The sequence below is a fragment of the Aquarana catesbeiana genome, linkage group LG09 (assembly GCF_042186555.1).
Source record: "Aquarana catesbeiana isolate 2022-GZ linkage group LG09, ASM4218655v1, whole genome shotgun sequence".
Taxonomy (NCBI): Eukaryota; Metazoa; Chordata; class Amphibia; order Anura; family Ranidae; genus Aquarana; species Aquarana catesbeiana.
The window spans coordinates 89,225,495-89,248,741 of record NC_133332.1 but is presented as its reverse complement, the minus strand read 5'-3'; the positions used below and the strand labels follow the sequence as shown (position 1 = coordinate 89,248,741).

The 23,247-nt window shown below is 45.3% G+C and overlaps 1 protein-coding gene across 4 annotated transcripts in view; it reads right to left on the bottom strand.

The window, feature by feature from the left end:
* Positions 1–284: 284 nt before the first annotated feature.
* The window catches only part of VWA7 (von Willebrand factor A domain containing 7), a 121,158-nt gene continuing 98,195 nt past the window's right edge, over positions 285–23,247 (bottom strand). For all 4 annotated transcript variants that reach the window (XM_073598941.1, XM_073598942.1, XM_073598940.1 and 1 more), the window contains 3 exons: positions 10,884–11,023; positions 8,023–8,191; positions 285–7,510 (listed from right to left, as the gene is read on the bottom strand). In XM_073598941.1, the coding sequence (XP_073455042.1) occupies positions 7,043–7,510; positions 8,023–8,191; positions 10,884–11,023 (777 nt within the window). In that variant the 3' untranslated portion in view covers positions 285–7,042. The remainder of the gene's footprint in view (positions 7,511–8,022; positions 8,192–10,883; positions 11,024–23,247) is intronic.

The window sequence follows — 23,247 nt, the reverse complement described above, 5'->3', positions numbered from 1 at the left end:
TGTAAATTTGGTTGATCTGGTAGATTAAATCTGATTGCATGCGACCAGTGCATAAGGAAATTCAGATAAACGCAATGGATCATTTTTACAAATAGCTCCAACAGTAGTGACACTCCTCAAAAAGGGACAACAATAAGTCAGAAATTCCTTTTCTGCAGTCTAAGTTAATGATATGCACTGCTCTCTACTGTACTCTACTGAAAATAGTCTAACTGGAACAAAGTACAGATGTGCAACTGGAACAGTAAATCAGTAATGTTCATAGTCAATGAAACAACACACTGTCCAGCATATTACATTTTAATTCTTAGCTGTAATTGATTTAATATTAATAAAAGCCAGAAAACAGTCTTTCAACTGCAATAACCTATCTCAGCAAATCATATTTCACTTTTTATCAGTCAAGCAGAACACAAACAGAGAAAATAACTAAGCTTCCAGTGCCATTATAATGGGGAAGAATACTGACATTCGAGATATGTGCCACACTAATGGGCCATACACACAATCAAAAAATCATGCGAAAAATACTGCTTTCAAAGCAATCGTATGATTATCTGATCATTAGTACACAGCTTTCGGAAGCCGATCACGACAATTTATGCAAAATTATCAGATGGGACAAGCACGAAATTTTTTTTTCTTATACGATACCAGATCATACGATTAGTTGTCAGCTGAAAATACAATACATGACATCACTTTTTTTTATTCTGTCGTACAATAATTTTCGTAACTTTAGTAAACTCTTCGTTTTCTATATGAGACTAGCACGACAAAAAAAAAAAAACAGACGATCATTCATCTGATAATCTTATTGTGTTAAACATGCATAGCTAAGCTGATAGATCTGTCTCAGGTCTACCTGCCCCTAATTAATAAATAGAATGCAGCAGTTTTCAGTATAGAAAACGGTCACAGATCCCTGCCAGGTCAGATGTCTCATACAGAATGTGAGCTGTCAGTATACAGCTCACAAGCCCCTTGGTTACACTGCATGAGTGAGCCAAGGTGCACCGTTAAAAACCCTCCTCCTCCTTCCTGAACACAGCTGAGTAGGGAGGGGGAGAGAAGGGGGGTTGGAGAATGCAAATCAAGCTGAATTGGTCTGTGCTGTGTCTGTCATAGGACATAGAACAGATCGCTCCAAATTGAGAACAGCATCTGCTTGTTCTCTAAGTATAGAAGAGCGGTGCAGGCTTTTTTGCCTTTGCCACTCTTTGATAATTCTCCCCTTAGGGTCCATGTATACTGTGATTCTATCTGAGGTCATATAATGTCTCCCTCATGTAGTCTCCTGCAAGTAGTTGTAAGCATCCCCATTCGCAAGTGCTAATGGAACCCCCTTTTAAAGGAATGCAGACGCTGAAGCTTTTCAACCCTTAGATTGCTCAGCAGGCTATAATAAGAGGTTGAGCCTCTCATTCAGAAATCTGTTTGAGCAATTTCTTAGAACAGAGAAAGAAAAGCCATTGTTACAATGTACATGGTCTACTCATAAGGTATTTTTTTCCCTCAATAAAACTGGCAGAGGAATTTATTAACTGAATTTAGGCAAAACTTTGAGAGTCTTTAGTAACAACACAGTGACATGCTGCAGTGTATAGAAAGGTGTCACCAAGGAATTCTTCCTCTTCGGATTCATTTTTTGGACTTGTATGCTGGGTTAAACGGAAAGAAAACAGTAATCCATTTATGACAGCAATACGTATATATGCAACAGCAGGGCCTTAATGCCAAGCTGACCCATAAGTGCACTGTTGTCTTTCTCTGGGGCATGGGGAGTTGGTAGTAGGATAGATCGGGGGTCTCTGCTACCGGCCTTAGGTGTCATGGCCCATTTAAAGCAATGGCTCCACCTGACATAAAGCAGCTGAAGCAAATTTAAGTCCAAAAACAAAAATGTAATTCATTGCAACTTACCAGTCCTTTTTTTTTTTCAATCAACAATATTTTTCATTTTTTTCCCAGTAAACAAACATTTCTATACATAGAAAATTTTTCATACATACATTAGTAGCATATCTTTCCAATTGGTTGCTCATCCCTCCCCCACCTTCCTCCCATCTCATTTAAAATTGGGTCAAGTTTAAAAAATGTAAGAGAAAGGAGAAACTTTCTTAAGGTTTGCTCTCTCGGCCATCAAACTGGGGGTTTCTATCCATTTATTCCATATCTTTTCGAGTCTACCTCTATCTCCCCTTCTCCTATAAATCAGGCTCTCTCTTATTATTGTGTTAATCCTTCTCTGCCACTCCATTCTAGATGGTAGGTTGGGGTCCATCCACTTCCAGGTAATCGCCTTTCTGGTTTGATACAGACATCTCAAAATCGCTAATCTCACAGCCCTGGGTCCCATACTCTGCTCCAGGTATCCCAATATGCATATCATCGGGTCCAAGCCTAAGCCTGTTCCAAAAACTAGGTTTATTTTATATATCACCTTCTTCAATACCTATGTAGCTTGGGGCACCTCCAGAGCATGTGTATTAGATCTCCCGTCGCACTTCCACATCTAGGACAGGATAACTTACCAGTCTTTAGATGGGTGATTGCATTAATTTTCTGTTCTGGCTTCTTTTTCTTTTATTTGTTCTTTGTGATCCTGCAAATAACAACTTCCGCTCTTAGGGTAACAATTCTCCCATTTACTTCATTGTATCTATGGAGAGAACCATGGCTACTCTCTGGATTTGGACAACAACACCTACTCCTCCCTTCATCTCCATTGCAGGGACTTGTTTACAAAAGATAGCTTAGTAGGAAGATAAGATTATTTGTGCTTTCAGTTCAGATCACAGGAAGTGAGAAGGACGCTACATTTCTGGCTAGATCACTTTTTTGTTTTAGCCTGAAAAATTAAAACTAAAGCAGCCTCCACATCTAAGGAGGACAAACTTAATTTTTGTTCTTTGGTTTATATACACTTAAAAGTAACAGTCTGGAATTTAGATCCTCTTTAAAAGGAACAGAATGGATAAAAATATTTTAAAAATGCCCTAAATTGAAATGTGACAAAGCAGATCTTCTTCAGGTGATATCATTGTCCTTCCATACAAAAAATTAGAAAACAGAAATATGATTTAAAGGTAATCAGTCAACAGAGATAAATCACCCATATTCTGCCTTGTTTCTGGTTACAGAACAATATGGGAAGGGAAAACATAATCTACCAAGATTTGAATATGTTTCCATTTTAGCAGCCAAGAAATGTATCCTGAGTAACTGGACACACGCAACTATCCTATCCTGATCCAATGCAAGTCATGGACTCAAACTAGAGGCAAGAAAATAAAGCAGAAAAAAACTAGAAGACCATTCTTATTCCAAATCAAGTTACTAATACAATTTAGGATATAAACTTTAAAATCGGAGTGTACAATCTCCTTTAGATTTACCAACAATGACATGAAAGGGTTTGCCTGATTGGATACAAATTGAATGGAGTGTTTAGCTATACCAGGGTTGTCCAATTGGCAGCTCTGACTGCTGCTTTTCCTGTCAAATCCCAGCTGTCAAAATTATACAAATTTTCTGAACAGTTCACATTCTTTATTCAGAAATACAACATAACAACATTGTTACATGCTATTTATTCTGTTTCGTTCATCCACAAACAATGGTTGACTTTTGATCCCTATATGATGTCAGTTGATGTAACCCTGGCAGTAAAAATAAAAAGTCCTATTTAAACTATTTTTAATCATTTGTTAACAGGAATAAGTCACAATTAAGCCTTCAAGAAGCAGAATAGTTACAATCACCAGTTCACTGATAATACTTGTTGGTCACGGTTGATCTTTAAATTGTATAAAGGGGAATGAATAAATGTAAAGGTAAAATGAGAAATGCCTTTTAGATTTAAACCTTTCAACCAACATTCGTTTCAGAATCTATTTTATTATCACAAATGAAGAATAAACGTACCACAGTATAGTACATAAATTACCTTGTTAGAACAACAGTAGCCTATCACACATCCTATGACGTCAAGAAAAAACATTCATTGGCCAAACACGTGAAAACGACAATCTTCAACTTTTCACAGCTTACAACAATGTCAGTGCCTCCAAAATTGATATTCCAGGTTTGTGCAAGTGTTGGCAGGAGCTGAAAGGCTCATTGGCTTGGCTTATTATAATCCTCTGGTACTCCGACACTGGGAACTTTGCCCCTCAGTTCCCAGCTCCTCCCACCTGCTTCAGACAATCCAATGACAAGGGCTCTTCAGGGAAGGACGGGAATATGGTAATGATGATGTACCCGCATGTGTCAATATCTGCACCTTCTTTTCCTCTCCTCTAGCCATCCCTTATCCATCTAACTAGTTACAACGTAGGTTAATATATACTGTATGTTGTATTGTTACTCCCTCTATTTAAAACACAAAAAAATCTTTCAATAAATAATACATGAATAATACAGATGCATACTTACATGAATCCTGTGGCTGCCCACATTGTTCACATACATCCCACACAATCACCCACACAATGGGCCCTCTCTGGAGATCAGAGTGTCTTTGGCCTCCAGAGGTGGCCCCATAGAAGGCACAATGACATGTGAAATGAAAAAAAAAAAAAGTACCTGGGTCCTGCTGCTCCAAGAACACCTGCTGCAACACCCTACAGCATATCTATGCAGTTACTGTTGGATGGAGTGATCTCCAGCCCGGTAACAGCTGCATAGTTCTGACAGTGAACTCAGGAGGAGGTAGAGCCATTTTGTGGTGTTGGAAAAAACTATATGTAAGGCAAGTATGCACCCATGTTAGAAGGGATTGTACACTGCCTCTGACCACCAATGATTGGGGGGGGGGGGGGGTTTGTTCACTGCAATGTCCACTAATGATTAGGGAAGTTGGGCGGAGGGTGATAATGACTTTGAATACCAATGGGAAGGGGCTATTGTTTACTGCCACTAACCAGCATGTATTGGGAAAAGGGGAATTGTTTATTACCACTGTGCACCAATGATTGGGAGGTTGTATAAAGTCACTGACCCCCAATAAAAAGGGGGAATTGTTTAATGTCGCTGACCAACAATGGTTGGGGGAGTATTTGCTTACTGGCACTGGTAGCTAATGATATGGGGGGAGAGATTGTTTGCTTTCACTAAACAGCATAGACTAGAGCAGGAGAATTGTTTACTGCAACTGAGCAAGAATTTTATGGGAAGGGATTGTTCGCTTCCATCGAACACCAAGGGGGGGGGGGGGGTTGTATATTTCCACTAGCAAAAAATAACTTAGGGAGAGTAATTGTTTATTGCTACTGTCTACTAATGATTGTGGTGGTGGTGGTGGGAGCAGCAACTTACTAACAATGATTAGGAGGTTGCACCGCAGATCTTCTCCATCAACGTGTCTGTCTTTCTCAGGTTCTAAAGTTGGGAGATATTCAGTGGTTATTTCCCCCTAACAAATGTTAACTAGATGGGGGCTGCAGCTGTTAGATCCAGATAAGTATGAATCTAGGGAGAATGGATTACTTTTTGACGGGGCAGCACAACAGGATGAAAGGATTGAAATTGCACTTATCCTTTAAACAACTCTTAAAATGTGTGGTACATTTGTCCATTACAACTGTCTCCCCAAATTTTCATCAAACTCCAAATCCATTTTAACCTGGACACACCTCACCAATTGCAGTAAATACAATAAAGTTGCCCCTTCACTGCATGGACCAGCAATATATTGCTCGTTCTCTGCCCCCTCACTTATTACTGAGCTTCAGAAACAGAGCAACTTCCACAGGAAGTTGAATTCTGCAAGCCCAGAAACAATCACCTTTGTTCGCAGGACCCATAGCCAAACAAGAATAAAGCAGTATAATACAAATACTCCAAAATAAACATACATTTTGCTCACCATAACATTTTACAAAAGTTAGAAAAAGACTGGCAAGAGAGGCAGGGGGCAAAAGCTTAGAGGGTGTTTGCTTTTATAATTGAGGGTCCAGACTAATGGCCTTCCTTTAGTCAATACAACAATGCAATTTAAATTCTATGTCACTGGCCCCTCTAAACTACAATAACATTCTCTCCTTTCTTCCCAGACATCGGTTGTAACACCTACACCTAGACCAACTCTTATGCCCCGTACACACAAGCGGAAATTTCGCCAGCAAAAGTCCGATGAGAGCTTTTGGTCCGAAAATACGACCATGTGTATGCTCCATTGGACTTTTGCTAGTGGAATTCCAGCCAGCAAAAGATTGAGAACATGTTCTCAATTTTTCGGTCGGAAAAAGTTCCGATCGGAAATTCCGATCATCTGTACCAATTCCGACACACAAAATTCCTACGCATGCTCGGAAACAATTCGACGCATGCTCGGAAGCATTGAACTTCATTTTCTCGGCTCATCGTAGTGTTGTACGTCACCGTGTTCTTGACGGTCGAAAGTTCAATGAACTTTTGTGTGACCGTGTGTATGCAAGACAAGCTTGAGCGGAATTCCGTCTGAAAAATCATCCAAGATTTTCCGATGGAAATTCCGCTCGTGTGTACGTGGCATAACATCAGTTTTTCTACAATAGAAAATATCTTGCATTTATTAGTCATAGCATGTCATAATGACCATTATTTTGTGCTACATGATAAGTGCTATCAGGTCATCCTATAGGAGTCATCAAAAAAGCTGTATTCCTTAGTGAATGTGCTTTTCTTTAGATTATTTGTGCTTTTTTTTTTTTTTTTTTCAACAAGTCCTTCATAATGATTAGAAACCATGGATAAAGACCAGATTGTAAACCCATCTAGCCCAGTTTTATGGTGCTGTCTGTTCACTCTTGGAACCTCGTGGACACAATTCCATGCCTCAGATACAGAAAATGCATGCTACACAAGTAAGAAAATTTAATTTCCTTAGTATCTCTATCCTTGAGAACGTAAATTAGAAAGACAGCAAAAAATGATGAAACATTTAAGATCATCCCGAAAATGACAGTACCTCAGGCCCTGGTCTGTTTTCTTTTCTACACATACAGCCCTGATCAGGTAGCCATTGAAGAAAACAGTTGGCATTCCAAAATAATCATGGTTATGCTAGAGAGATACCCTCTGCTTGGTTTTGGGGTCTTTCTTCTACGTTATGGTTATTTTTAATACATGTAAAATACACACCTAGTACAAGTACAAGTACAAATATAAATGGTAGTAATTTTCGGAATAAATAGTATAGGCGTCCTGAGTCTGTCTGAATGCCAGGAGGGGGCACCCGGAAGAAGCAATGCCAAACCACGTCTCTGTAGTTTGTTAGGAGAAGTTCAGCTTGAGGTGTGCAGCAATTGGATGTGAAATGAACATATTCATATTTGCCATCTGGTCCATGGGAGGTGACACCAGAGCCATTGAGGATCTCAATGAACTTAATTCCATCAGCATCTAACACTAGCAGATTGGCACTCCACTGATGGTCCTTGCACAGGCTGGGTAATAGAGATTCAGGACAAGAGCCAAAGTAAGATTCAGGTTCAGGGCACACAGGTGGGGTATGTACAGGAGACACCTAAGAGAAAATAAATATCTAGTTAAAAGGATAAAAAGGAAACTAAGAAAAATATATTTTGAATTTAAAGGGTCAATCAAACCAGTTTTGTTATTCTGGTTATAAAAAATATGCTGCAAATGGGTTACAGACTGCATGGATTCTCAGATCTCTTCATGGCTCAATTGAGGAGATTTCTTATTTGGAAAATCCTAATCCTACCCTCAACTACATAATCTTGCTCTTCTGATTTCATTCAAAAGAGTTTGGACCTATCAGATACAATTTCCTTTATGTGTATTAAAACCTTAAAAATAAACTTTTCTAATATGCTTTGTTTTAGTTTGTAAGTATTATAAAACAAATGTTAATCTGTTAGAAATTATCACTAGAACAGGAGTGAGGGCAAATTCCCCCATGTGGCATTAGAGAGTAGTAAAAACTGTCAGATTTTTAACCCTTCCTGACTCTATCCAAATGCTGTCAGTCTACCATATAATTATCAACCAAGAATAGTAGCAAACTGCACCTACCTTAACCTTTTCAGCCACCACTAGAGAGAGGTGAGCAAAGCAAGCTGGTATATTGCTATCACACTCTTCAGCCGCCACCATCAATGTCATCACTGCACCAGGTTCCACACTATTAGGCACACTAATATTTATATTCAGCACTTGTGAATCACTGGAGTTCATCTGTACCCTGCAAGCGGAAATCAAAGTGATAAAAATCTTGGGGCAGAAATGACAAAAACTTGCATTGGCAGGCACTGGATTATTCCTTCTTACAAATGGCAAAGCTTTTTAAGTGCATACTTTACATATACACCAATCCATCGGTCATAACTTTATGACCACCCACTATAACCCATCAAGGCATGGACTCTACTAGACCTCTGAAGGTATGCTGTGTTATCTGACACCAAGCCATCAGTAGCAGATCACTTAAATTCTGTAAATTGTGAGGTGGGGCCTCCATGGATTAGAATTGTTTTTGCAGCACATCCCACAGTCAACATCTCAAACTCGTTGTTGTGTTCCTCAAACCATTCTTAAATTCATCAGACCAGGCCATCTTATTCCATTACTCCGTGATCCAGTTCTGATGCTCATGTGCCCACAGTAGGTGTTTTGGCTGTGGATATGGATATGGTGTTTTGGCTGTGGCACGCTGACCAGCTTGCGGCTTTGCAGCCTCATACACTACAAACTGTGATGCACTGCGTTTTCTGACACCTTTCTATCAAAAACAGCATTACCTTTTTCAGCAATCTGAGCTACAGTAGCTCTTCTATTGGATCAGACTACTTGGGCCATCCTTCGCCCCCCACATCAATGAGCCTTGGGTGAACATGATAGTGTCGCCGGTTCACTTGTTTTCTTCCTTGGATCACTTCTGGTAGGTCCTGACCACAGCAGACCGGGAACCGCTGCCGGTCTGTGGCCTGCTGGGAGCTGGACTGCACAGCGGGGGTTGGCAGTGGGCAGAGCGAGCCAGAACATCTTGAAGTGCCACCCTTTGCCCGCTTTTAACAGTTATTCTCAGCAGTGCTACAAGAGGGAAGTCTGTACCGGCTCCGGTGATCTTTAGGCTGGCTCCAGTTTGGGAATCCCACCTGCAGCAGTTCACCATCCCATCCATCCCACACTCCAGACCTTGGATCCTGCACATCTTCTCTACAGTGATATGCCTTTGTTCACAGAGTGCTTGTGAGTGTATTTTACCTGTTTATTTCACAGTAAAACTACTACACTATACTGCTGCCTGGCTCCTATCTTTCTCCTCTCTCTTTTGGAGGCACTGGGTTCCCAGCTTGGACAAGGAGCTAGCCTTTAGCAGTCAGTCATTAATATTTCATATATCTACTACTACTACTACTACAGGCTGTGACCCCCCCCCACACACACACACACACACACACACACACACACACCGCCAAACCATCTCCAACCCCCGAACCATGAGGAGGTTGCCTTTCGCGTGGCTGGTCCCTGGTGACGGGGAGGTTAAGGGCCCATACAATTTGGCCTAAGCCTGGTTTCACACCCTGTGCGGTACGAATTGAAGCTCAGGTTTCACTGGGGAGATAAAAATCTCCTGTTTAAAGGTTCATCTGCGTTTTAGCTCAGGATCAGTGAGCAGGGAGAGGGGGAGGGAGGGGGGGAGGTGTAGTGAGGAGAAGGAGAAAATCCATGTTCAGAATGCAATGCATCTGCGAAGCAGATGCGTTCCCATAGAAGATAAGGGGCTCATAATTTGCACCGCAATGACCAGAAAACGCACACGTTTTTTGTGCAATGCGCAGTGCGAATGCTACGTACATATGTGAACAAGCCTCATTTAAATTAACCTAGTTTAAAATGTCCTGCGAATTGGATGCGTTGTAAGCCGCATCTAATTCGCATAGGTGTGAACGGGGGCTTAGTCAAAGTTGCTCAAGTCCTTATGTCCTGTCTATTTTTTTTGCTTGCAACATATAAACTTCAGGCACAACATGCTCACTTGCTGCCTAATATATCCCACTTTCGGGTACCATTGTAACCAGATAATCACCACTTTCAGGTACCATTGTAACAAGAAAATTAATGTTACCCACTTTACCTGTCAGTGGTCATAACATTATGGGTGATCGATTTGATGTACAGTATATATAAATCTATAAAATGTGAATCCAAGGAGCAGGAAATATGAGTAATGATGAGTAATCTGTGAAATTTGTGCTATTTGAACCTCAGCCATAATTTTTACTATGTAGCAGAATTATCTAAGAGTCAGAACTGTATTTTGGGCAAGGGCTAGGGGCAAGGCCATCTCATCACCTGGTATTTTCGTTTTTTATTTAAGGTTAGACAAGCAATAATTCACCGGTCTTTGGGCACTGTTGTCCAGGACGTGCCAGGCTCAGTATTTTAGATCTGCATTGAGGACAGGTCCTGGTGCCCAATCTGTGATCTTTTGGTGTCTGTTGACTCCAACATTCATTTGTGGAAGCATTGCTTTGTCTAGAAGCTGTGATGATCTCTAGCAGCCTCAAGGAACATGACCCCAGTATCTACAGTAAATATCTCCTGTAGCATGTTTGTAGCCTCTAACCAGACCTGCAACATGTCCACAGTCTCTGATAGATTTCTGTAGTGTTATATATTCTGAATATTATGTGTGGCCCATTGGTAATGTCAGGGGCAGCGGTTGTATACTTCACAAGTTGGCCATCAGTGTCTTTAGGATTGTTACCTGCTGGAACAGAACGTTTTCTTACAGATGGATCATCCAGTAAAATCAGCATTTAAAAACATACACATCATGATTGTTATGAATAATTTTGCTTTACTTTCAGAAGCCATTATGTTTATAACCTGACTATTTCCTAAGGCTAAGCTTCTACCCTGCTCACCTAGTTGTGGTGAAGTGATTAAAGATGTTGTATGGAGATCCATTCGTGGTCACACAGTAGTAATGAGAGGATCCATGGTTAGTGATCTTCACTGACATTATCTGTGAATTCTCCGGTGTCAGAGGAACAGGACAGGACATCTGCAAAACAGATCTTGTTATTTGCCAAGTAAAACATTTTCAACAAACTGTCAGATTTCATTCAAATGTTTAACACAAAATGATTATTCTCAAGTGCTTACAAATTAAATGTTTTCTTAAAAGAATTATTTAGGAGTCTATTTTTCAATGTCTTAACACATTTTTCTAGTGGAATCCTAGGCGGAAACTTTGTGAATCTTAAAGTGGTGTTCCGGCCGAAATTATACTTTTTAAATAAAAATACCCCTATAATACACAAGCTTAATGTATTCTAGTAAAGTTAGTCTGTAAACTAAGGTCTGTTTTGTCAGTTTATAGTAGTAGTTTGTTGTTTTATAAACTTACAGCAGGCTGTGGCCATCTTAAGTCTGGGCATCTGAAGCCAGACTGTATTTCTTCCTGGATCTCATCCTTTCATATCTTGCACATGCTCAGTGCAGCACAAGCAGTGTAATAGGTTTCAGGTCAGGTTTCCATAGCAACGGCAGTGTCAGAGGAAGTTGCCGCCCCTTCCCAGAAGGCATTGCAAACAGGAAATGATGCGATGGGCCGCGGCCAGGGAGGAGGAAGTGAAAAATGAATACAGCCGCTATACAGTAAGCGCTGAGAAAAAAAATAAAAAAACATCCAATTCGTTTACAGTGCACAGTTTAGTGAGGGATGCTGAAGAGTTGTAAAAGTGGGTGGAACTCCACTTTAAAGCGGACGTAAACCCATCGATTTAACAGCTTCAAAAAACATGTGCCGAGAATGTAACTGTCACATTGGTTGTGCCCCCAACCAAATTGTAAAATTATCCAATGGATGGTGTCATAACTGATCACATGTGCAGCATCATGTCAGTTGAAGATTAAAGCAAGGCAAAGATGGCAGCTTCCTTGGCTGAAAAGATAGGATACTTTACTTCCACTTTAATGAGAAGAAAGTGAAGTAGATGTGGCGCTGTTCTATTGTGTTTGTGCACCTAATCCCCGATGAGCATAAATATATCAATCAGATATTATGGATACGTATTAGTGCATTTAGATTGAAAGTGTGAAAAGATAAAATAAAATAAAATTATATTGATCTAAATCTCAGAAAAAAAGGTGACAATTAGGTCCCATGTAACCTGCATATATATAATCCCATATATATGATTATAAAGTGCTTGTGTGCTGGTGAAAAGATTACTATAATGGATAAACACAAACTCAAAAAACTTAAATCTCAAAAAAGGGACTAGTACGGTCCCATAAACATGCATTTAAAATTATATAGTCCCACTTAGTGAATATTCAAAAAGGTGCTTCTGTGCTGGTGAACAATTAGTGTTGATAATTTCCACTTTCCAGGGGTGATCACAGTGTACGTGTCTTATCCGTGCTGTTATTGTGGCTGCACTCACCAAAATCCCCCCCCCCCCTTGGGGTATGGAGCAGTGCCGGGACAATGTCATCTGGTGCCCAGGGCGAAGATGAAAAACTGCGCCCCCCCCCCTGTGAAAAGCTACAGCGCCTACAGACGATGGGATCTATACTAATGCATCAGTGACAGTGCATTAACCCCCTTCCTGCTGCATATTACCAATACCATTGCGAATTAAGCAAACTCCCCTCAGAGACTGCAGACATGACACAAGAGATCAATGCAGTCTCACCAGTGCCCATCAAATGCAGCCTACCACTGTGCCCATCAATGCAGCCTCACTATGCCCATAATTGCAGCCTCACTGTGCCCATAATCGCAGCCTCTGTGACCATAATCGTAGCCTCTCTGTGCCCATAGTTTCAGCCTCTCTCTTTGTGCCCATAATCACAGCCTCTGACCATAATCGCAGCCTCTCTGTGCCCATAGTTTCAGCCTCTCTCTTTATGCCCATAATCGCAGCCTCTGTGCCCATAATCGCAGCCTCTCTGTGCCCATAGTTTCAGCCTCTCTCTCTGTGCCCATAATCGCAGCCTCTGTGCCCATAATTGCAGCCTCTCTGTGACCATAATCAAAGCCTCTGTGCCCATAATCGCAGCCTCTGTGCCCATAATTGCAGCCTCTCTGTGACCATAATCGCAGCCTCTGTGACCATAATTGCAGCCTTCTGTGACCATAATCGCAGCCTCTGTGACCATAATCGCAGCCTGTGTGACCATAATCGCAGCCTCTCTCTCTGTGACCATAATCGCAGCCTCTGTGACCATAATCACAGCCTCTGTGCCCATAATTGCAGCGCCTCTGTGACCATAATCGCAGCCTATGTGACCATAATCGCAGCCTATGTGACCATAATCGCAGCCTCTCTCTCTGTGACCATAATCGCAGCCTCTGTGACCATAATCGCAGCCTGTGTGACCATAATTGCAGCCTCTCTGTGACCATAATCACAGCCTGTGTGACCATAATCGCAGCCTCTGTGACCATAATCGCAGCCTCTCTGTGACCATAATCGCAGCCTCTCTGTGACCACAATCGCAGCCTGTGTGACCATAATCACAGCCTCTCTCTCTGTGACCATAATCGCAGCCTCTGTGCCCATAATCGCAGCCTCTGTGCCCATAATCGCAGCCTGTGTGACCATAAGGCAGCCTCTCTGTGACCATAATCGCAGCCTCTGTGACCATAATCGCAGCCTCTTTGACCATAATCGCAGCCTCTGTGACCATAATTGCAGCCTCTCTGTGCCCATAGTTTCAGCCTCTCTCTCTGTGCCCATAATCGCAGCCTCTGTGCCCATAATTGCAGCCTCTCTGTGACCATAATCAAAGCCTCTGTGCCCATAGTCGCAGCCTCTGTGACCATAATTGCAGCCTCTGTGACCATAATCGCAGCCTCTGTGACCATAATTGCAGTCTTCTGTGACCATAATCGCAGCCTCTGTGACCATAATCGCAGCCTCTGTGACCATAATCGCAGCCTCTCTCTCTGTGACCATAATCGCAGCCTCTGTGACCATAATCGCAGCCTCTGTGCCCATAATTGCAGCCTCTCTGTGCCCATAATTGCAGCCTCTCTGTGACCATAATCGCAGCCTCTGTGACCATAATCGCAGCCTATGTGACCATAATCGCAGCCTGTGTGACCATAATCGCAGCCTCTCTGTGACCATAATCGCAGCCTCTCTGTGACCATAATCGCAGCCTCTGTGACCATAATCGCAGCCTCTGTGACCATAATCGCAGCCTTTGTGACCATAATCGCAGCCTGTGTGACCATAATTGCAGCCTCTCTCTCTGTGCCCATAATCGCAGCCTCTGTGCCCATAATCGCAGCCTCTGTGACCATAATCACAGCCTGTGTGACCATAAGGCAGCCTCTCTCTCTGTGACCATAATCGCAGCCTCTGTGACCATAATCGCAGCCTGTGTGACCATAATCGCAGCCTCTCTGTGACCATAATCGCAGCCTCTGTGACCATAATCGCAGCCTCTCTGTGCCCATAGTTTCAACCTCTCTCTCTGTGCCCATAATCGCAGCCTCTGTGCCCATAATTGCAGCCTCTCTGTGACCATAATCAATGCCTCTGTGCCCATAATCGCAGCCTCTGTGCCCATAATTGCAGCCTCTCTGTGACCATAATCGCAGCCTCTGTGACCATAATCGCAGCCTGTGTGACCATAATCGCAGCCTCTCTCTCTGTGACCATAATCGCAGCCTCTGTGCCCATAATTGCAGCCTCTCTGTGACCATAATCGCAGCCTCTCTGTGACCATAATCGCAGCCTGTGTGACCATAATCGCAGCCTCTCTCTCTCTCTCTGTGACCATAATCGCAGCCTGTGTGACCATAATCGCAGCCTGTATGACCATAATCGCAGCCTCTCTGTGACCATAATCGCAGCCTCTGTGACCATAATCGCAGCCTCTCTCTCTGTGCCCATAATCGCAGCCTCTGTGACCATAATCACAGCCTGTGTGACCATAATGCAGCCTCTCTCTCTGTGACCATAATCGCAGCCTCTGTGACCATAATCGCAGCCTGTGTGACCATAATTGCAGCCTCTCTGTGACCATAATTGCAGCCTCTCTGTGACCATAATTGCAGCCTCTCTGTGACCATAATCGCAGCCTCTCTGTGACCATAATCGCAGCCTATGTGACCATAATCGCAGCCTGTGTGACCATAATTGCAGCCTCTCTGTGACCATAATCGCAGCCTGTGTGACCATAATCGCAGCCTGTGTGACCATAATCGCAGCCTCTCTCTCTGTGACCATAATCGCAGCCTCTGTGACCATAATCACAGCCTCTGTGCCCATAATTGCAGCGCCTCTATGACCATAATCGCAGCCTATGTGACCATAATCGCAGCCTATGTGACCATAATCGCAGCCTCTCTCTCTGTGACCATAATCGCAGCCTCTGTGACCATAATCGCAGCCTGTGTGACCATAATTGCAGCCTCTCTGTGACCATAATCACAGCCTGTGTGACCATAATCGCAGCCTCTGTGACCATAATCGCAGCCTCTCTGTGACCATAATCGCAGCCTCTCTGTGACCACAATCGCAGCCTGTGTGACCATAATCACAGCCTCTCTCTCTGTGACCATAATCGCAGCCTCTGTGCCCATAATCGCAGCCTCTGTGCCCATAATCGCAGCCTGTGTGACCATAAGGCAGCCTCTCTGTGACCATAATCGCAGCCTCTGTGACCATAATCGCAGCCTCTTTGACCATAATCGCAGCCTCTGTGACCATAATCGCAGCCTCTCTGTGCCCATAGTTTCAGCCTCTCTCTCTGTGCCCATAATCGCAGCCTCTGTGCCCATAATTGCAGCCTCTCTGTGACCATAATCAAAGCCTCTGTGCCCATAGTCGCAGCCTCTGTGACCATAATTGCAGCCTCTGTGACCATAATCGCAGCCTCTGTGACCATAATTGCAGTCTTCTGTGACCATAATCGCAGCCTCTGTGACCATAATCGCAGCCTCTGTGACCATAATCGCAGCCTCTCTCTCTGTGACCATAATCGCAGCCTCTGTGACCATAATCGCAGCCTCTGTGCCCATAATTGCAGCCTCTCTGTGCCCATAATTGCAGCCTCTCTGTGACCATAATCGCAGCCTCTGTGACCATAATCGCAGCCTATGTGACCATAATCGCAGCCTGTGTGACCATAATCGCAGCCTCTCTGTGACCATAATCGCAGCCTCTCTGTGACCATAATCGCAGCCTCTGTGACCATAATCGCAGCCTCTGTGACCATAATCGCAGCCTTTGTGACCATAATCGCAGCCTGTGTGACCATAATTGCAGGCTCTCTCTCTGTGCCCATAATCGCAGCCTCTGTGCCCATAATCGCAGCCTCTGTGACCATAATCACAGCCTGTGTGACCATAAGGCAGCCTCTCTCTCTGTGACCATAATCGCAGCCTCTGTGACCATAATCGCAGCCTGTGTGACCATAATCGCAGCCTCTCTGTGACCATAATCGCAGCCTCTGTGACCATAATCGCAGCCTCTCTGTGCCCATAGTTTCAACCTCTCTCTCTGTGCCCATAATCGCAGCCTCTGTGCCCATAATTGCAGCCTCTCTGTGACCATAATCAATGCCTCTGTGCCCATAATCGCAGCCTCTGTGCCCATAATTGCAGCCTCTCTGTGACCATAATCGCAGCCTCTGTGACCATAATCGCAGCCTGTGTGACCATAATCGCAGCCTCTCTCTCTGTGACCATAATCGCAGCCTCTGTGCCCATAATTGCAGCCTCTCTGTGACCATAATCGCAGCCTCTCTGTGACCATAATCGCAGCCTGTGTGACCATAATCGCAGCCTCTCTCTCTCTCTCTGTGACCATAATCGCAGCCTGTGTGACCATAATCGCAGCCTGTATGACCATAATCGCAGCCTCTCTGTGACCATAATCGCAGCCTCTGTGACCATAATCGCAGCCTCTCTCTCTGTGCCCATAATCGCAGCCTCTGTGACCATAATCACAGCCTGTGTGACCATAATGCAGCCTCTCTCTCTGTGACCATAATCGCAGCCTGTGTGACCATAATTGCAGCCTCTCTGTGACCATAATTGCAGCCTCTCTGTGACCATAATCGCAGCCTCTCTGTGACCATAATCGCAGCCTATGTGACCATAATCGCAGCCTGTGTGACCATAATTGCAGCCTCTCTGTGACCATAATCGCAGCCTGTGTGACCATAATCGCAGCCTGTGTGACCATAATCGCAGCCTCTGTGACCATAATCGCAGCCTCTCTGTGACCATAATCGCAGCCTGTGTGACCATAATTGCAGCCTCTCTGTGACCATAATCGCAGCCTGTGTGACCATAATCGCAGCCTGTGTGACCATAATCGCAGCCTCTCTCTCTGTGCCCATAATCGCAGCCTCTGTGCCCATAATCGCAGCCTCTGTGACCATAATCACAGCATGTGTGACCATATGGCAGCCTCTCTCTCTGTGACCATAATCGCAGCCTGTGTGACCATAATCGCAGCCTGTGTGACCATAATTGCAGCCTCTCTGTGACCATAATCGCAGCCTCTGTGACCATAATCGCAGCCTCTGTGACCATAATCGCAGCCTCTGTGACCATAATTGCAGCCTTTCTGTGACCATAATTGCAGCCTCTGTGACCATAATCGCAGCCTCTCTGTGACCATAATCAAAGCCTCTGTGCCCATAATCAAAGCCTCTGTGCCCATAATTGCAGCCTCTCTGTGACCATAATCGCAGCCTCTCTGTGACCATAATCGCAGCCTTCGGTGACCATAATCGCAGCCTCTGTGACCATAATCGCAGCCTGTGTGACCATAATCGCAGCCTGTGTGACCATAATCGCAGCCTCTCTCTCTCTGTGACCATAATCGCAGCCTCTGTGACCATAATCGCAGCCTCTGTGACCATAATCGCAGCCTCTGTGCCCATAATTGCAGCCTCTCTGTGACCATAATCGCAGCCTCTGTGACCATAATCGCAGCCTGTGTGACCATAATCGTAGCCTCTCTCTCTGTGACCATAATCGCAGCCTCTGTGACCATAATCGCAGCCTGTGTGACCATAATTGCAGCCTTCTGTGACCATAATCGCAGCCTCTGTGACCATAATCGCAGCCTGTGTGACCATAATTGCAGCCTCTCTCTCTGTGACCATAATCGCAGCCTCTGTGACCATAATCGCAGCCTCTGTGCCCATAATTGCAGCGCCTCTGTGACCATAATCGCAGCCTATGTGACCATAATCGCAGCCTGTGTGACCATAATCGCAGCCTCTCTCTCTGTGACCATAATCGCAGCCTCTGTGCCCATAATCGCAGCCTCTGTGCCCATAATCGCAGCCTCTGTGACCATAATCACAGCCTGTGTGACCATAAGGCAGCCTCTCTCTCTGTGACCATAATCGCAGCCTCTGTGACCATAATCGCTGCCTGTGTGACCATAATTGCAGCCTCTCTGTGACCATAATCGCAGCCTCTGTGATCATAATCGCAGCCTCTTTGACCATAATTGCAGCCTCTCTGTGACCATAATCGCAGCCTCTCTGTGCCCATAGTTTCAGCCTCTCTCTCTGTGCCCATAATCGCAGCCTCTGTGCCCATAATTGCAGCCTCTCTGTGACCATAATTGCAGCCTCTGTGACCATAATCGCAGCCTCTGTGACCATAATTGCAGTCTTCTGTGACCATAATCGCAGCCTCTGTGACCATAATCGCAGCCTCTGTGACCATAATCGCAGCCTCTCTCTCTGTGACCATAATCGCAGCCTCTGTGACCATAATCGCAGCCTCTGTGACCATAATTGCAGCCTCTCTGTGCCCATAATTGCAGCCTCTCTGTGACCATAATCGCAGCCTCTGTGACCATAATCGCAGCCTATGTGACCATAATCGCAGCCTCTGTGCCCATAATTGCAGCCTCTCTGTGCCCATAATTGCAGCCTCTCTGTGACCATAATCGCAGCCTCTGTGTGACCATAATCGCAGCCTCTGTGACCATAATCGCAGCCTATGTGACCATAATCGCAGCCTCTGTGACCATAATCGCAGTGTCTCTGTGACCATAATCGCAGCCTCTGTGCCCATAATCGCAGCCTCTGTGCCCATACTCGCAGCCTCTGTGACCATAATCACAGCCTGTGTGACCATAAGGCAGCCTCTCTCTCTGTGACCATAATCGCAGCCTCTGTGACCATAATCGCAGCCTCTGTGCCCATAATCGCAGCCTCTGTGACCATAATCACAGCCTGTGTGACCATAAGGCAGCCTCTCTCTCTGTGACCATAATCGCAGCCTCTGTGACCATAATCGCTGCCTGTGTGACCATAATTGCAGCCTCTCTGTGACCATAATCGCAGCCTCTGTGATCATAATCGCAGCCTCTTTGACCATAATTGCAGCCTCTCTGTGACCATAATCGCAGCCTCTCTGTGCCCATAGTTTCAGCCTCTCTCTCTGTGCCCATAATCGCAGCCTCTGTGCCCATAATTGCAGCCTCTCTGTGACCATAATTGCAGCCTCTGTGACCATAATCGCAGCCTCTGTGACCATAATTGCAGTCTTCTGTGACCATAATCGCAGCCTCTGTGACCATAATCGCAGCCTCTGTGACCATAATCGCAGCCTCTCTCTCTGTGACCATAATCGCAGCCTCTGTGACCATAATCGCAGCCTCTGTGACCATAATTGCAGCCTCTCTGTGCCCATAATTGCAGCCTCTCTGTGACCATAATCGCAGCCTCTGTGACCATAATCGCAGCCTATGTGACCATAATCGCAGCCTCTGTGCCCATAATTGCAGCCTCTCTGTGCCCATAATTGCAGCCTCTCTGTGACCATAATCGCAGCCACTGTGTGACCATAATCGCAGCCTCTGTGACCATAATCGCAGCCTCTGTGACCATAATCGCAGCGTCTCTGTGACCATAATCGCAGCCTCTGTGCCCATAATCGCAGCCTCTGTGCCCATACTCGCAGCCTCTGTGACCATAATCACAGCCTGTGTGACCATAAGGCAGCCTCTCTCTCTGTGACCATAATCGCAGCCTCTGTGACCATAATCGCAGCCTGTGTGACCATAATCGCAGCCTCTCTGTGACCATAATCGCAGCCTCTGTGACCATAATCGCAGCCTCTGTGACCATAATCGCAGCCTCTCTGTGCCCATAGTTTCAACCTCTCTCTCTGTGCCCATAATCGCAGCCTCTGTGCCCATAATTGCAGCCTCTCTGTGACCATAATCAAAGCCTCTGTGCCCATAATCGCAGCCTCTGTGCCCATAATTGCAGCCTCTCTGTGACCATAATCGCAGCCTCTGTGACCATAATCGCAGCCTCTGTGACCATAATCGCAGCCTCTGTGACCATAATTGCAGCCTCTCTCTCTGTGACCATAATCGCAGCCTCTGTGACCATAATCGCAGCCTCTGTGCCCATAATTGCAGCCTCTCTGTGCCCATAATCGCAGCCTGTGTGACCATAATCGCAGCCTCTCTCTCTGTGACCATAATCGCAGCCTGTGTGACCATAATCGCAGCCTCTGTGACCATAATCGCAGCCTCTCTCTCTGTGCCCATAATCGCAGCCTCTGTGACCATAATCACAGCCTGTGTGACCATAATGCAGCCTCTCTCTCTGTGACCATAATCGCAGCCTCTGTGACCATAATCGCAGCCTGTGTGACCATAATTGCAGCCTCTCTGTGACCATAATTGCAGCCTCTCTGTGACCATGATTGCAGCCTCTCTGTGACCATAATCGCAGCCTCTGTGACCATAATCGCAGCCTATGTGACCATAATCGCAGCCTATGTGACCATAATCGCAGCCTGTGTGACCATAATTGCAGCCTCTCTGTGACCATAATCGCAGCCTCTGTGACCATAATCGCAGCCTCTCTGTGACCATAATCGCAGCCTGTGTGACCATAATTGCAGCCTCTCTGTGACCATAATCGCAGCCTGTGTGACCATAATCGCAGCCTGTGTGACCATAATCGCAGCCTCTCTCTCTGTGCCCATAATCGCAGCCTCTGTGCCCATAATCGCAGCCTCTGTGACCATAATCACAGCCTGTGTGACCATATGGCAGCCTCTCTCTCTGTGACCATAATCGCAGCCTCTGTGACCATAATCGCAGCCTGTGTGACCATAATTGCAGCCTCTCTGTGACCATAATCGCAGCCTCTTTGACCATAATTGCAGCCTTTCTGTGACCATAATTGCAGCCTCTGTGACCATAATCGCAGCCTCTGTGACCATAATCGCAGCCTCTCTGTGCCCATAGTTTCAGCCTCTCTCTCTGTGCCCATAATCGCAGCCTCTGTGCCCATAATTGCAGCCTCTCTGTGACCATAATCAAAGCCTCTGTGCCCATAATCAAAGCCTCTGTGCCCATAATTGCAGCCTCTCTGAGACCATAATCGCAGCCTCTGTGACCATAATCGCAGCCTCTGTGACCATAATTGCAGCCTTCGGTGACCATAATCGCAGCCTCTGTGACCATAATCGCAGCCTCTGTGACCATAATCGCAGCCTCTCTCTCTGTGACCATAATTGCAGCCTCTGTGACCATAATCACAGCCTCTGTGACCATAATCGCAGCCTCTGTGCCCATAATTGCAGCCTCTCCGTGACCATAATCGCAGCCTCTGTGACCATAATCGCAGCCTGTGTGACCATAATCGCAGCCTGTGTGACCATAATCGCAGCCTCTCTCTCTGACCATAATCGCAGCCTCTGTGATCATAATCGCAGCCTGTGTGACCATAATTGCAGCCTGTGTGACCATAATTGCAGCCTCTCTGTGACCATAATCGCAGCCTGTGTGACCATAATCGCAGCCTGTGTGACCATAATCACAGCCTCTGTGACCATAATTGCAGCCTCTCTGTGACCATAATCGCAGCCTCTGTGACCATAATCGCAGCCTGTGTGACCATAATCGCAGCCTCTCTCTCTGTGCCCATAATCGCAGCCTCTGTGACCATAATCACAGCCTGTGTGACCATAATGCAGCCTCTCTCTCTTTGACCATAATTGCAGCCTCTCTGTGACCATAATCGCAGCCTCTGTGACCATAATCGCAGCCTCTGTGCCCATAATTGCAGCCTCTCTGTGACCATAATCGCAGCCTCTGTGACCATAATCGCAGCCTCTGTGACCATAATCACAGCCTCTGTGACCATAATCGCAGCCTGTGTGACCATAATCGCAGCCTCTCTCTCTCTCTATGACCATAATCGCAGCCTCTGTGACCATAATCGCAGCCTCTGTGACCATAATTGCAGCCTCTCTGTGACCATAATCACAGCCTCTGTGACCATAATCGCAGCCTGTGGGACCATAATCGCAGCCTCTCTCTCTGTGACCATAATCGCAGCCTGTGTGACCATAATCGCAGCCTCTCTGTGACCATAATCGCAGCCTGTGTGACCATAATCGCAGCCTGTGTGACCATAATCGCAGCCTTTGTGACCATAATCGCAGCCTCTGTGACCATAATTGCAGCCTCTCTGTGATCATAATCGCAGCCTCTGTGACCATAATCGCAGCCTGTGTGACCATAATCGCAGCCTCTCTCTCTGTGCCCATAATCGCAGCCTCTGTGACCATAATCACAGCCTGTGTGACCATAATGCAGCCTCTCTCTCTGTGACCATAATCGCAGCCTCTGTGACCATAATCGCAGCCTGTGTGACCATAATTGCAGCCTCTCTGTGACCATAATCGCAGCCTCTGTGACCATAATCGCAGCCTCTTTGACCATAATTGCAGCCTCTCTGTGACCATAATCGCAGCCTCTGTGACCATAATCGCAGCCTCTCTCTCTGTGACCATAATCGCAGCATCTGTGACCATAATCACAGCCTGTGTGACCATAATCGCAGCCTCTCTCTCTGTGACCATAATCGCAGCCTCTGTAACCATAATCGCAGCCTGTGTGACCATAATTGCAGCCTCTCTGTGACCATAATTGCAGCCTCTGTGACCATAATTGCAGCCTCTGTGACCATAATTGCAGCCTCTCTGTGACCATAATTGCAGCCTCTCTGTGACCATAATCGCAGCCTCTGTGACCATAATCGCAGCCTCTGTGAGCATAATCGCAGCCTCTGTGAGCATAATCGCAGCCTCTGTGACCATAATCGCAGCCTCTCTCTCTGTGACCATAATCGCAGCCTCTGTAACCATAATCGCAGCCTGTGTGACCATAATTGCAGCCTCGCTGTGACCATAATCGCAGCCTCTGTGACCATAATTGCAGCCTCTGTGACCATAATTGCAGCCTCTCTGTGACCATAATT